The 13,998-nt window shown below is 43.1% G+C and overlaps 1 protein-coding gene across 1 annotated transcript in view; it reads right to left on the bottom strand.

Moving 5' to 3' along the window:
* Nucleotides 1-2,609, bottom strand: part of PPP2R2A (protein phosphatase 2 regulatory subunit Balpha) — an 87,609-nt gene extending 85,000 nt beyond the window's left edge. The window contains exons 1-2 of the mRNA XM_052644467.1: nt 2,310-2,609; nt 395-469 (exon numbers count right to left, since the gene is read on the bottom strand). Coding sequence (XP_052500427.1) covers nt 395-469; nt 2,310-2,316 — 82 coding nt within the window. The 5' untranslated portion in view covers nt 2,317-2,609. The remainder of the gene's footprint in view (nt 1-394; nt 470-2,309) is intronic.
* Between the last annotated feature and the right edge of the window lie 11,389 nt (nt 2,610-13,998).

The raw sequence follows: 13,998 nt of genomic DNA, 5'->3' as shown, positions 1-13,998 counted from the left end.
TCTTCAAAAACAGCAACTTACTCTATGTCAATTATATTTCAATAAAGATGCTTCAAAAAATAAAAATAAAGTGTATAACCATGAAAATATATCACCATTTATTGGTACATGAAATTTACACAGCGAAGACACCTTTAGCATATGGACCTTTGACTCTTCTTGTGAAAGTTTTATATACATCATTATCTAGCGCTCCTTATTTTAATCAGGAAAAAATAAAACAGCATAAACAATAAAATATTTTAAGAATATCTTTTAAAACTGTTCTCCCACTGCTTGGACAACAAACATAAAACGTTCTTAAACTACTACACTCAGCTGCAAGGAAGCCCTTCAGCAACCAAGATTTTGAAGATTCTTTATCCAAATTCTGCATTATTAAAAGCTCTCTTACCTTCTGCTACATCATCGTCTACTGCTCCTTTCACCTGAGAAAAACACCACTGAATATCATTCCCTCCTCCAGCTCCTGGAAAAAGAAAACATACCAATTAAAACTGAGTTCTGTTCATGTTTACTCTCGTAAACACAGTGATGGTATCCATGGCTGGCATGAGACTAACCGCCTGATACTACCCACAGATACAAGAACCACCCCGAGCACTAATTTGGAAAAAGGTTAGTCCCCAACAGTTGGTCTTGTGTTCAAAAGAGAGAGATTCCAGGTCTGAAATATTTATCGTCCATGTACTATCATCACCACTGTATACGAGTACAAAACTTTCCTTCCAGTTTTCCTTCCCTTCAAATACAGTAAAAGCCTCACTTCAAGCAAGACCTACCAGAAAAACGTAAATACCAAAAGTCAGAGTTTTTCTTTAAGGGTACAAAAGCCTGCAGAAGAGTTAATAAGGTTAAGCTACCATAAAACACAGAACGAAGAGAAAACTTCAGGAACATTACTGCCTGGGTGAAGAGCAGTGATTCATATGAACCCTATCACCACAAGCGCTCATACAGCAAACACAACCTCACCACCCATTTCTTTGCAGTTCATTACCAGCAAATCACTGGCTCCAGACTGAGAGGAAGAGAAACTGAATTGAATGCTGAAGGGACTGCCACAGGAAGCTTGTTTCCCCTCCCGTTCACCTAATCCCTCAGAAGCCAAAGGACCTTGCAAAGAATGAATTCTGCTTATTTATCATCATCTTGTGCAAAACAACTGTAATTTCACATAATTATTCAACGAGGCCAAAAAGCAACTTATTCACAGCAAACCCTAAGTCGATCCAAAGTGTTAACTTTTTTACAGATTTAATGACCTGTCTAAATATTGATGAAAGCACAGAAAACTGGTTTAGTCCCTGAATGTTTCTATTTCACTTTCAAGCACAGAGAGGGAAATGTCCTGGATCTATCAAGAAACTGGATCGAGATCTAGAATTGATTCTACTAGATGAAGGAAGATATTCAGCAACATCAAAATGTACAAAAATAATCCTCGAAGCAATTTCCTTTCTCCCCCTTCACCTCCATTCCTTGCCAAATATCCCAACCTGGTTTTCTCTCTGCATCTTTTTCCCCCTCCAAGCTTTTACCTAAATCTCTCTTCCGTTGGCTATTTATATCTCTAAACTCCACAACTATTTTAACTAACTCCACGAAACCCTTTTGGGAAAAGGACATCTGCACAAAAGCTAACATGCAAAACCTAAGTTTAAATTACATTTTTCACGCAACTTGCTGTATTAGAGGCCTTGCACTCTTTGGATGTAAAGGGTAAGAAACCAAAGGGAGAATGGTTCCAGACCCTCCAAAAAATTCAGGCTTACAGTCTCAAAAATATACGCACCCACAGTGGAAAGAAATACACTATGTCCCCATTGTATTTTAACTTGTAAAGCACTCTTCCTTCTCGGTGCAAAATATATTTATTTGTAAAAACACCGGAGAAGCCTTGCAGAAGGGAGAAAAATAGGAATTACCGGAAGGAAGAGCGGCAAAAAAGCCCCCCGGGGGGGCGCGGGTGGGCGGGGGCGGAGGTTTCTCCCGGCTCCCAGGCCGCAGGGACAAATCGGCAGTCGCCCCCACCCCGCCCCACCCACGCCTTACCCCTGGGCTCGCCGGCATACACCCCACCCCCACCCATGCCCAGCCTCCAGCCTTCATTTTAAAAGCCACGGCGATGCCACAGCGACCACTCACCTCCCCAGAACCCTCCCCACCCCCACCCCACCCGACCAATTCCCTGAAATCCGAGGGGCGCCCCGTGGCTCTCCGAGAGGCGCAGGCGGTCGCTAGGGGGTGATGGAGGGAGGAGGAAGGAAGCGGTGCCTTGTCAGTGGAGAGGGTGATTTCTCCTTTACCTGCCATGTTGCGCTGCAAATGGTGACCCTGCTGGGTTCCTCGGGGTCTCCGCTTCCTGAACTCACCCCCCTCACCTGGGGATGGGGGGGTAGAGAGGGCGGATGGCGGCGGATGGCACCTGTGGGGGGAGGGGGCAGGGGTCGGGGGAGAAGGAAGGAGGGGCGGGCAGACCAGGCGGCGGGATGGTGGATTTCACTCAGGGGCTTCCCCACTCTTGCTCTTTCTCCAGCGGGCGGCGGCGGCGGCGGCGGCTACGACAGCGACGGCGGCAGCGGCGGCAGGGCAGGCGACTCCACTTTCAAAATGGCGCCGGCTGGCCTGGCCAGTGACGTCACCCGGAGGGCGGAGCCGCCGGGCTGGGCCGGAGGGGCGGGGCGGGGCTGTGGAGGGGAGCGGAGGGGGAGGGGCGGGGGAGCGGCCTGGCGGGCTCCTGGCCCCGCCCCGCCCCGTCCCGCCCCGCCCCGCCCCGTCCCGCCCCGCCCCGCCCGCTGCGTCCCAGCCGGCCCGGCCCGCGCGTTTCTGGTCCCTGGCTGTAGCCCTCACAGTGCTCGCACTGTCTGTACCAGTCCGAGGTACTGCTGCGCTTCGGTGCCCACACCTTCGCGTCAGTGCCTGCACTCTGGAGCAGGCTCAGTGGTCCAGTTAACGTGCTCGCTCGTAAGAGTTGATGGGGTCCTGTATCTTTTTAGAGAATACTCGTACTGTATTGCTACTTAAAATAATGACTGTCGGGCAGCCCCGAGACCAGGAAAAGGGACGGTGGTGCAGACTCGCTGCTCAGCCAAGCTGAAAGTTCGCGAATCTGAGAAGGACGTGGCTGGGCGGGTGCCATTTGGGTGAATTAAATTACCTTCTCTTGGGCCCGGGAACGAAGGCGAGAGCCCTTGATAAGTGAAGACAGTTGAGAATGGTTTCAAAAAGGAAAACTGAGTTTACTAGTAGATTATGGTTGAAAAGATGAGCCAGATCTGTTCCTCCAAAAGTACAGAAACAGTAGTTAAGTGCTGGGCTCTGAAACCACGCAGCCGATCCTGACTCCACGCAGAAAATAAGGGTAACAATCCTACCTTATAAGATTGCTTCAAAGATTAAATTATTTGAATACGTCATAAACTTGAGCTGCCGGTATTATTAGATTTGTATTGAAAGCATCTTTAGTGGAGTTAGAAAGTTGAAGAATAAAAACAAACTGGAAACACCCCTCATCGGCCCAGAGAGGATGCGTACTTCTTTAAAAAGATGCGCTAATGATGCATGCAGCCCCTAAAAACATGCACATTACATATTTCAGTCTCTGCAGTACTCCAACAGAAGAGAGAATCGCGATTTCCACATAAGAAACACCTCGAAAAACATCCAGGATTCGACTTTAAGGCAGAAGAGGGTGATAAGGCATTCAGAGACCAAAGAAAAGTTTACGATTATTTTCACCTCCTCTACAATATTTCCACTTTCTGCCTAATTCTTATTTTGGGGGGCTCGGGGGGACGGCTGTACTGGGTCTTCCTTGCTGCTGGGACTTTCTTCTAGTTGCGGGAGTGGGGACTTCTCTCTAGTTGCCGAGCTTGGGCTTCTCTTTGCTGTGGCTTATCCTGTGGAGCACTAGCTCTAGGGAGCCCTGGGCTTCAGCAGTTGCGTCTCTGGGCTCTAGAGCACAGGCTCAATAGTTGTGGCTCACAGGCTTAGTTCCAGGGCATGTGGAATCCTCCCAGATCAGGGATCAAACCTGTGTCTCCTGTTTTGGCAGGCCGACTCTTTACCACTGAGCCACCAGGAAAGCCCACTGCCTGATTGTTGGATCTGCAGAGGAGTTTGATTGTAAACTATCAGTCGCTCAGTTGTGTCCGGACTCTTTTTTTGCAACTCCATGGACTATAACCATGCCAGGCTCCTCGGTCCATAGGGTTCTCCAGGTAAGATTACTGGAGTGGGTTGCCATTTCCTTCTCCAGGGGAGCTTCCTGACCCAGAGATTGAACCTGGGTCTCCTGCATTGCAGGTGGATTCTTTACCATCTTAGCAAAAAGCAAATTTCAAAATCCCTCCAGATGGAACAGCTGCAGTGTTGTATTATGTCTCCATTTCTACATTAGTATTTCTCGCTTAACCAATGAACAAACCCAAACTAAAAATCCACCCTGTATATCTTTCAGCTACCTGAAAGATACAAAAATTCAATGCAGTGTGACATCTTGATTGTTTTAGGTACAGTTAATCTTCAGTTCCAGGGTCATTTGTTCCCATTTCTTTGTGATCAGTTCTTGGAATTGTGGCAGCTCATGTCCTGGGTATACTCTGGTCATCAAGTGGTTAATGTCTCCACATGGTGTTTGAATATCTATAAGGCAGCTTACAGGCTATGGCTCAGAATATTATCTATGGCCCTTGAGAAAGAGCTAAAAGTCTTTATGCTTAATGAGTACGTTATTCTTATTTAGTCTCCTTTGATTGTTTTCTTTTGTTTCCCTATTTCTCACATCTCTGATTAAATTTATTCTTTGACTAAGTTTTCCACAGACAAAAGTCAGGTTGAAGACTCGGGGAGTGGAGGGGGTACGGCAAGGACCATAGGATGCTGCTCTCTTTCACCTTCAGCTGTGTTAGGTGTCCTTCCGAAATAGTCTCATAAGATCTAATGCACTTCTGTCTTACTTGATTATGTTCAGTTCAGTTCAGTCGCTCAGTCATGTCTGACTCTTAGCGACCCCATGAATTGCAGCACGCCAGGCCTCCCTGTCCATCACCAACTCCCGGAATTCACTCAGACTCACGTCCATCGAGTCCGTGATGCCATCCAGCCATCTCATCCTCTGTCGTCCCCTTCTCCTCCTGCCCCCAATCCCTCCCAGCATCAAAGTCTTTTCCAAGGAGTCAGCTCTTCTCATGAGGTGGCCTAAGTATTGGAGTTTCAGCTTCAGCATCAGTCCTTCCAAAGAACACCCAGGACCGATCTCCTTCAGAATGGGCTGGTTGGATCTCCTTGCAGTCCAAGGGACTCTCAAGAGTCTTCTCCAACACCACAGTTCAAAAGCATTGGTTCTTTGGTGCTCGGCTTTCTTCACAGTCCAACTCTCACATCCATACATGACCACTGGAAAAACCATAGCCTTGACTAGATGGACCTTTGTTGGCAAAGTAATGTCTCTGCTTTTCAATATGCTATCTAGGTTGGTCATAACTTTCCTTCCAAGAAGTAAGCATCTTGACTATGTTAGAATTACCTTAATATGTGTCTGTTACTAGACTGAGTTCTGTGAAGGCAGGAGATTTGTTTTAATCATTTCCGTATCATTAGCCACATAATTTGTTGGATTGATGGATGAATGAACACATCTCTCTGGTTTAGGAAGAAAAATGGTGACTTGTTGGCTCCTTACTGCTTTGTTGTTGTTGTTTAGTCACTCAGTCATGTCCAACTTTTTTTGTGACCCCATGGACTGTGGCTCCTCTGTCCATGAGATTTCCCAGGTATGAATACTGGAGTGGGTTGCTGTTTCTTTCTCTAGGGGATCTTCCCTACCCAGAGATCGAACCCACATCTCCTGCATGGCAGGTGGATTCTTTACTGCTGAACCACCAAGTCATATCACAAATTGAGTGGGTGTTTTCACTCACCCTTCTTAATCCTGGAAGAAAGAGACATTTTACAAATTATCCTGGTCATACCAATCTACATTTGTTAGGCAGTAATTGGTTAAATATGTAAGTTGCTTATAGGTAGTCACCCCCACTACTTCCAGTGGTCCTATGTCCCTGAATACATATTACCCAAGAGAATGCCATAGGGCACCATTCCCTCACTCATATGAACCATGTGCTATTATGCAAGCATTTTCCCATATGAGCCTGAGCCAGAACATCAACAACTGACCACATGTAAGATGTACAGAGTAATAGTTGCCAGCAGAACTGGGTTTGGCTTAGTTACACCAAGAGGAAAATTCCCTCTGGGTTTTCCTGAGGGGCTCCTATAAAGACTGTAAGGCCTGGACATGTTTTGCTTACAATCTGAACTGAAAGACTCAAAGGACAACCACAATCTCACCAGTAGGACACAGATAATAAGACTTATCTGTGGGTTTTTGCAAGACGGCTTTTTAAAGAATATTATGTGATGAGGGGAGAATCACTTGAAAGTTGTTCTTTTCCTAGGAGTTAAGATGAACACAAACCTCCCCCTCAGTAAATAGAAGTGGCACTATTTAGATGCTCCTTTCCTCTAGGCGATTAGGACTTAGGGTGTCTAGGAAAGATCATCAACTCAAAGATGAGAGGGGAGGTCCCTGGGAATTCCCTGGCTGTCCAGTGGTTAAGATTCCACACTTCCTCTGAAGAGGGCACAGGTCTGATCCCTGGTTGGAAAGATCCTGCATGCCATGCAGTGTGGCCAAAAAATAAATAAAAATGAAAGAGAGAGGTTCCTGATTAGAAAATGATTTGGTTTAGGAACTGTATTCAATATCCTGTGGTAAACTATAATGGTAAAAATATGAAAAAGAGTATATGTGTGCTTAGCTGAATCACTTTGCTGTACAACAGAAATTAACACATTATAAATCAACTATATTTGAATAAAATAAATTTAAGAAAAATAAAATAATATGGTTTAAAATTCTGGCATACCCATCAGGGGCATGCTTTCTGATATGGAGCAGGTTCAAGGACTTTACAGGGAATATTATAAGTGGTGCGTATGTTCAGACTCTCAGTCATGACTGACTCTTTGCGACCCCATGGACTATAGCCCGCCAGGCTCCTCTGTCACGGAATTCTCCAAGCAAGAATATTGGAGTGGGCTGCCATTTTCTCCTCCGGGGAATCTTCCAGACCCAGGGATCAAACCCCAGTCTCTTATACCTTCTATATTGGCAGGCAGATTCTTCACCCCTAGCATTACCTGGAAAGCCCATTATAAGCAGATGTCAGCATTTTTTACATAATTTCTTAATATTTACAAATTTGGCCTGAAAGACAGTTTCCCAAAACTATTCATTCCACAATATTCAAGATGTAGAACTCACTATCAAGATGCCCTCCAGTGTTCATTTTGTCTTTGCTTAGGAACTTCCAGTTAACCAAGAACTAAAATCTATTCTATTTTTAGATAGCTATAATCACTGTCATTCTTCCCTATATTGTACAGAAATGTATTAATACCTCACTGCAGCTTTCTTCTGCAAACTCTGGCCCTCCCACAAGGGGCCTCTTCAACATGAACACAAATGTGGTTTAGATACTGGAACAGAGCTACGTCTCCCACATTTTCTCTTTTCCACAATAATCAACTGAACTTCTTCAAAGCTTGCTTCCTTGATGCAGATTTGGTCTATGTATCAGTGCATTATCTCAGTCAATATCCTCTGTATAAAATCTAATTATTCCAAAAGTATCATACAGTGATGCTCAGAAATAAATATAACAATTCAGGCCCAACAATTACCCATTTGAGTAAAACTGTTACCTGCCCTCTTCTGTGCAAACTCTATTTCCATTAATGTTGCCAGGAGTCTACTGGACTTGATAATCAAATATTGGAATTTGGGGAACTTTCCTGGTGGTTAAGATTAACTTTCCTGGTTAAGATTGTACCTTTCAATGCAGGGAGTATGGGTTTGATCCCCAGATTGGCTGCCTCGCAGCCAAAAACTAAAACATGAAACAGAAGCCATACTGTAACAAATTCAGAAAAGACTTAAAAAATAGCCCACATCAAAAAGTCTTTAAAAAAATATTGCAATCTAGGCCCTTTTGCATGCATAGGTGTTAATACATAGCTCCTTAATCTTTCTTCCCAATGGCTCATTTTTTGGATTGATATATATTCTCTGGAACATAGTAGGAACTTGATAAGTTGAATAAACAAATCGAAAGTTTTATCTTTTTCTCCTTCATAAGTGATACCTTAAAAAATATTTTTTTTATTTATTTGGCTGCTGCCAGGTCTTTGTTGCGGCTCAGAGAATTTCTAGCTGTGGCATGTGGGACCGGGACTTGTACCTGGACACCCTGCACCGGGAGCTTAGAGACTTATCCTCTGGACTACCAGGAAAGTTCCTATAATTGAGATTTTATTGGTAATAGTTTGGTGATCAATTCATAGAAATGACAATTAATTTGTACAGAAAGTCTAAAAAGCCATGTAGTTGTAATTCTTTCTAGAGAATTATTCCAAAGATTTTTCACCTTAAGATTTGGTGGCAAAATGTTTTTTAAAAAGAGGATATCAAGGAATTTCCTGGCAGTCCAGTGATTCAGTTCGATTCAGGTCAGTTCAGTTCAGTTGATCAGTTGTGTCTGACTCTTTGCGACCCCATGGACCGCAGCACGCCAGGCTTCCCTGTCCATCACCAACTCCTGGAGCTTGCTCAAACTCATGTTCATCAAGTCAGTGATGGCCATCCAACCATCTTGTCCTCTGTTGTCCCCTTCTCCCTCTGCCTTCAATCTTTCCCAGCATCAGGGTCTTTTCCAATGAGTCAGTTCTTCACATCAAGTGGCCAAAGTCTGGTGGTTAGAGCTCCACAGTCCTACTGCAGAGGGCATGGGTTTGATCCCTGGTTGGGGAACTAAGATCCCAGCAGCTGCCTGGTGCAGCCAAAAAAAAAAAAAAAAGATTTCAAATATATTGTCTTAAGGCATTTATAAGTTCTTATATCCAGAGCCCTGTGATTTCATGATTATCAGTCACATTACATGCTCAAAATCTGTACATTACACATTAACAAATTATTAGCAAAAAGTGGACTACCACAACCAAAGATAATATAGCTGGCTCATATATCCAACAGGGTAAGCCTCTTAAAAAGAGAGCTTCCAGGCTCCAAATATTTTGATTTACTAGGTCTCTTAAGAAGCTTCCAACCAACTCCATTTCTGAGTATATATCCAAGGGAAATTAAATTAATTAAAGAATTATCTGTGCTATCAAGTTTATTGCAACATTATTCATAATAGCCAAACTCCAAAACAAATCTTAGAGTCTGTCAACAGAAGAATGATTTTTTTAAATGCGATGTGTATATAGGAATATCATTCAGCCTTGAAAAGGAGATCCTGCCATTGGAAGCAATATAGATGAAACTGGAGGACTTTATACTAAGTGAAAAGCCAGAGGCAGAAAGAAAATACTGCATGATGTCAATTATATGTAAATCTAAAACTGTGAGTCAAACTCATAGAAGCAAAGAGTATAATGGTGGTTGCCAGGGGCTAGAGGGAAAGAGGAATAGGGAGATGTTAGTCAAAGGGTACAAAGTTGCAGTCATGTAGGATGAATGAGTTCTGGAGATCTGATGTACAGCATGACGACTATAATTAATAATATATTTAGGGACTTCCCTGGTGGTCCAGTGGTTAACACTCTGCACTTCCACTACAGAGGGCCCAGGTATGATCGATTCCTGGTCCAGGAACTTCTATAAGATCCCGGATGCCATGATCTTTTTTGGCATGGCCAAAAAAGAACATTTTGCCGAGATGGTAGATTTCAGGTGCACTCATCACACACACACACACACACATACCAGTAACTATGTGAGGCGATGGATACATTAATTAGCTAGATTGTAGTAATCGTTTCACTCTGTGTATAAAATACCATAGTGTATACCTTGCATATATACAGTTTTTAACAGTCAGTCAATCCTCTAGGTAAATCTGATCTGCAGACAAATTTGAGAATCACTGATTTAGTATATCCACACTTTTGATCAACATGCTATAAAGTGTCTGATGGGAATCATTAATAGCAAATGTTGAGGGTCAGGCTTCTTACAGCAGAAGTATAGAGCAGTGTTCCTCCACCTATTTTCCACAAGATTTTAAGTATTCTATGGGAAAAAAAGGGATTCTATGGTCAAAAATGTTGGGGAACATGAGGTATAAATGGGTTCTTTACTGCGTGATTTTTTAAATATACAGTTGACCCTTGAGCAACTGGGTTAGAGGTGCCCACCCTCTGCACAGCTGAAAATCTGCCTTTAGCTTATAGTCGGCCCTCTGCCAATGCAGCTCCTCCCATCCGAGTTTCGGAGCCACGGATTTGACCAATCATGGATTGTGTTGTACTGTAGTATTTATTATTGAAAAAAAATCTGCCAATTAGTGAAGCGATGCAGTTCAAACGTGTGTTGTTCAGGGGTCAACAGTACATTGTGAATCTGCAGCAGAAAAGATCTAACATGAAACATCACCAAACTTACGGGACAAGAGACTTCGATCCATGAGCCAGAGTTATTTGACTATAATCATTCAATAGTGAAGTAACTTAAATGAAGAAGAACCTAAACTCACATTTCTCCATATTTTCTTATGAGTAAAATAATATTCACTGCTATTCCTTCCTTCCTTTTTTTTTTTCTTTTTTATCTTGCCCTAAAAGTGTTCTGATGTTCCTTCATTCATCGCTGTGGTTGTTTATACTGGCTTTTAAGAGCTGATTGTTAAAATTTTCAGGAATTTTGTGAGCTGGTTGTTAAAAAAAGAAAAACAGCCATTATGAAAAATTAATTAGATGGACTTCCCTGGTGGTCCAGTGGTTAAGACTCCAAGCTTCCACTGTAGGGGGCATGGGTTCGATCCCTGGTGAGGGAACTAGCAAGCATCCTGGATGCCTCTTGGAGTGGCCAAAAATAAATAAATAAATAATAAAAACACAATGAAATCATCTAAGTTATAAACAATGGTAATAAGTAATAAATATTCAAATTTCATCATTTCCCAATTATTCTACTACATCTTACTATTTACTAGGCTCTTGGGGTTATTTATGTCTATTGTATTTGTAGGGAACTGAAAACTGGTCTTGATGGGAATATTTGCACCTCAGAAATAAACAAATGCTAGGGCTCCCTCCATCCCACATCAGAAAGTTGGAAAAAGTTGCTAAACATTTACTGGTACATCACTGTCCATTTACTGGGCAGCAGCGTTCCTACATAAGTAAGTCTCTGTCTGACAGTTATACTCTGCTTTCCTTCCTAATTGGCATATTTTTACCCTAAAGTGTTTCATTGCATTGATGTATTTCAGTTATGATGAGCCTCATCTCCATAATAAATCTGAACTTTATACTTTAAAATTCCAATTTTAGGGAAGTTCCCTGGTTAAAACTCTACGCTCTCACTGCTGGGGTCCTAGGTTCCACCTCTGGTCAGGTAACTAAGATCCCACAAGCCACTCCAAGCAGCCAAAAAAAGATTTTCAGTTTTAAGATGTTTACTAAAACAAGCCTGTACATTGGGTATGAATCTCTTTCCTATCGAGATGGCAAAATAGTGATGTTTGAACATGTGTGGTCATGAATAAAGATGACTAAACACCATCGAAAGGTATCAATGCTTACAAATTAACGTTGTTTTTGAGTTGCAATAAAGGTTGATTTGGATATGCTTGAAGCTGTTACCTATTCATTTCTAACCGTCTTGCCAGTTAGTGTTGCTTCCATAATTTCCCCCCAGACATCCATCCACGACCCTGCTCCAGTGGTTGATAATGTACTTTAGGACTTAACTTAAGTTATTGTTTCTGTGCTTCAACCTCAGTTTGGACATTTCTTATATTGTTTATTGTCAACACATTGCCATTATCCTGTCCTATGCATATCTAACGCAGAGCATTCTATAGTTAAGTCATAAGAAATTCTTGAGTGCTAATTGTTCTTCCAAACCCTCTGGCAGGAGAATTGGCATTGTCCTTCATCCTTGATAGCTCAGTTGGTAAAGAATCTGCCTGCAATGCAGGAGACCCCAGTCCAATTCCTGGGTCAGGAAGATCTGCTGGAGAAAGGATAGGCTACCACTCTAGTATTCTTGGGTTTCCCTTATGGCTCAGCTGGTAAAGAATCCACCTGCAATGTGGGAGACCTAGGTTTGAGCCCTGGGTTGGGAAGATCCCCTGGAGAAGGGAAAGGCTATCCACTCTAGTATTCTGGCCTGGAGAATTCCACGGACAGTCCATTGGGGTCATAAAGAGTTGGCCACGACTGAGCAACTTTCACTTTCACTTTTCGTCCTTCTACAGATTCATCAACACTGATGAAGCAGCTCTTCCATGAGTTCTTTAAAAAAAATTTTTTTTAATTTACTTATTTTTGGCTGTGCTGGCTCTTCACTGTTGCACATGGGCTTTCTCTAGTTGCAGTGAGTGGTGGGATTATCCTCTAGTTGAGACATGGGGGCTCTGTAGTTATGGTGCTCGGGCTTAGCTGCCCAAGTCCTGTGGAATCTTCCTGGACCAGGGATCAAACCCATTGTTCCCTTCATTGGCTGCTGCTGCTGCTCAGTCATTCAGTTGTGTTTGACTCTTTGTGACACTATGGATTGTAGCCCCCCAGGCTCCTCTGTCCATGGGATATCCCAAGCAAGAATACCGGAATGGGTTGCCATTTCCTTCTCCAAGGGATTGTCCTGACCCAAGGATCAAACCCATGTCTCTTGCATCTCCTGCACTGGCAGGCAGATTCTTAACCAATGGACCACCAGGGTAGTCCCTGTGAATTCTTACTTACACATATTTCCTTACTTACACACATTCTTAGCCATAGAACACTCAACCCCAAATCGTAGATCTTTGATGTAGGATGAATAGACTTTCTATTCATCAGTTTTACACTATTTAGATAAGCTATTGGGTCTGATAAGCTATTGGGTAATTACGGTGGCTCAGACAGGAAAGCATCTGCCTACAATGTGGGAGACCCGGGTTTGATCCCTGGGTCGGGAAGATCCCCTGGAGAAGGAAATGACAACCCACTCCAGTACTCTTTTCTGGAAAATCCCATGGACAGAGGAGCCTGGTAGGCTACCGTCCATGGGGTCCCAAAGAATTGGGACTGAGCAACTTCACTTTCACTTTTCACTTTCATTGGATCTGATACATTCAAGAACCTGGGGGTTCTCTAATATTGACTACTGAATCCTATTCAACCATATCCAAGTTCAGTCCATGTTTCTTCGAGGCCCTTCAGCAACAGTCAGTTTAATTGTCATTTAACCATCCAGAAAATAGCCTTTGATATTGACACACACATTTGCCAGTGTCCAACCTCAACAGTAGCACTCCTGAATTCAAACACTGGTCCAACAATGAGTCTGCCTTAAGCACTGAAAACTCCTGAAGGGTAGGGGGCAAGGATTGCCAGTGCAGGTCTTCCTGCGTTCACCGTGCAAGTATTTAAGTGAGCTAAAACCCTGCTCATCTCAGCTTTTACCACAATTCAGGTTTCAAACCTCACATTATTATTTACGACAACAAAATCAGCAATAATGTCTTGCATTTTAACAGCTTTGTCATGTGTATTATCTTAAAGATGTTCATAAGATAAATGAGGACACCTTGGGGTTCTAAGAGATAAAGGCATTTGTTATTAAATGCTGACAGCTTGTTTGAGGTCACCCAGCTGGTTAGTGGAGAGGCTGGGAGCTGTGAACCAGTTTTGGGCTCTATCCACTCAATCTAGTATTTCTCCTGTCATCCCACCCAGCTGCTTATTTCTCTGCTATTTTCCTTGGTATCATATTTTGTCCAGAACACTTAATGGAAGATACATCCTCAAATACATACTTTAAAAACAAACTGGGACTTCCCTGGTGATCTAGTGGTTAAGGTCTGTGCTCTCAATACAGGGGCCCTGGGTTCGATCCCTGGTCAGAGAATTAGATCCCACAGGCCACAGCTAAATTTCCATGTG

This window comes from Budorcas taxicolor, chromosome 8 (assembly GCF_023091745.1).
Source record: "Budorcas taxicolor isolate Tak-1 chromosome 8, Takin1.1, whole genome shotgun sequence".
NCBI lineage: Eukaryota > Metazoa > Chordata > Mammalia > Artiodactyla > Bovidae > Budorcas > Budorcas taxicolor.
This window is presented reverse-complemented; position numbering and strand designations above follow the sequence as displayed.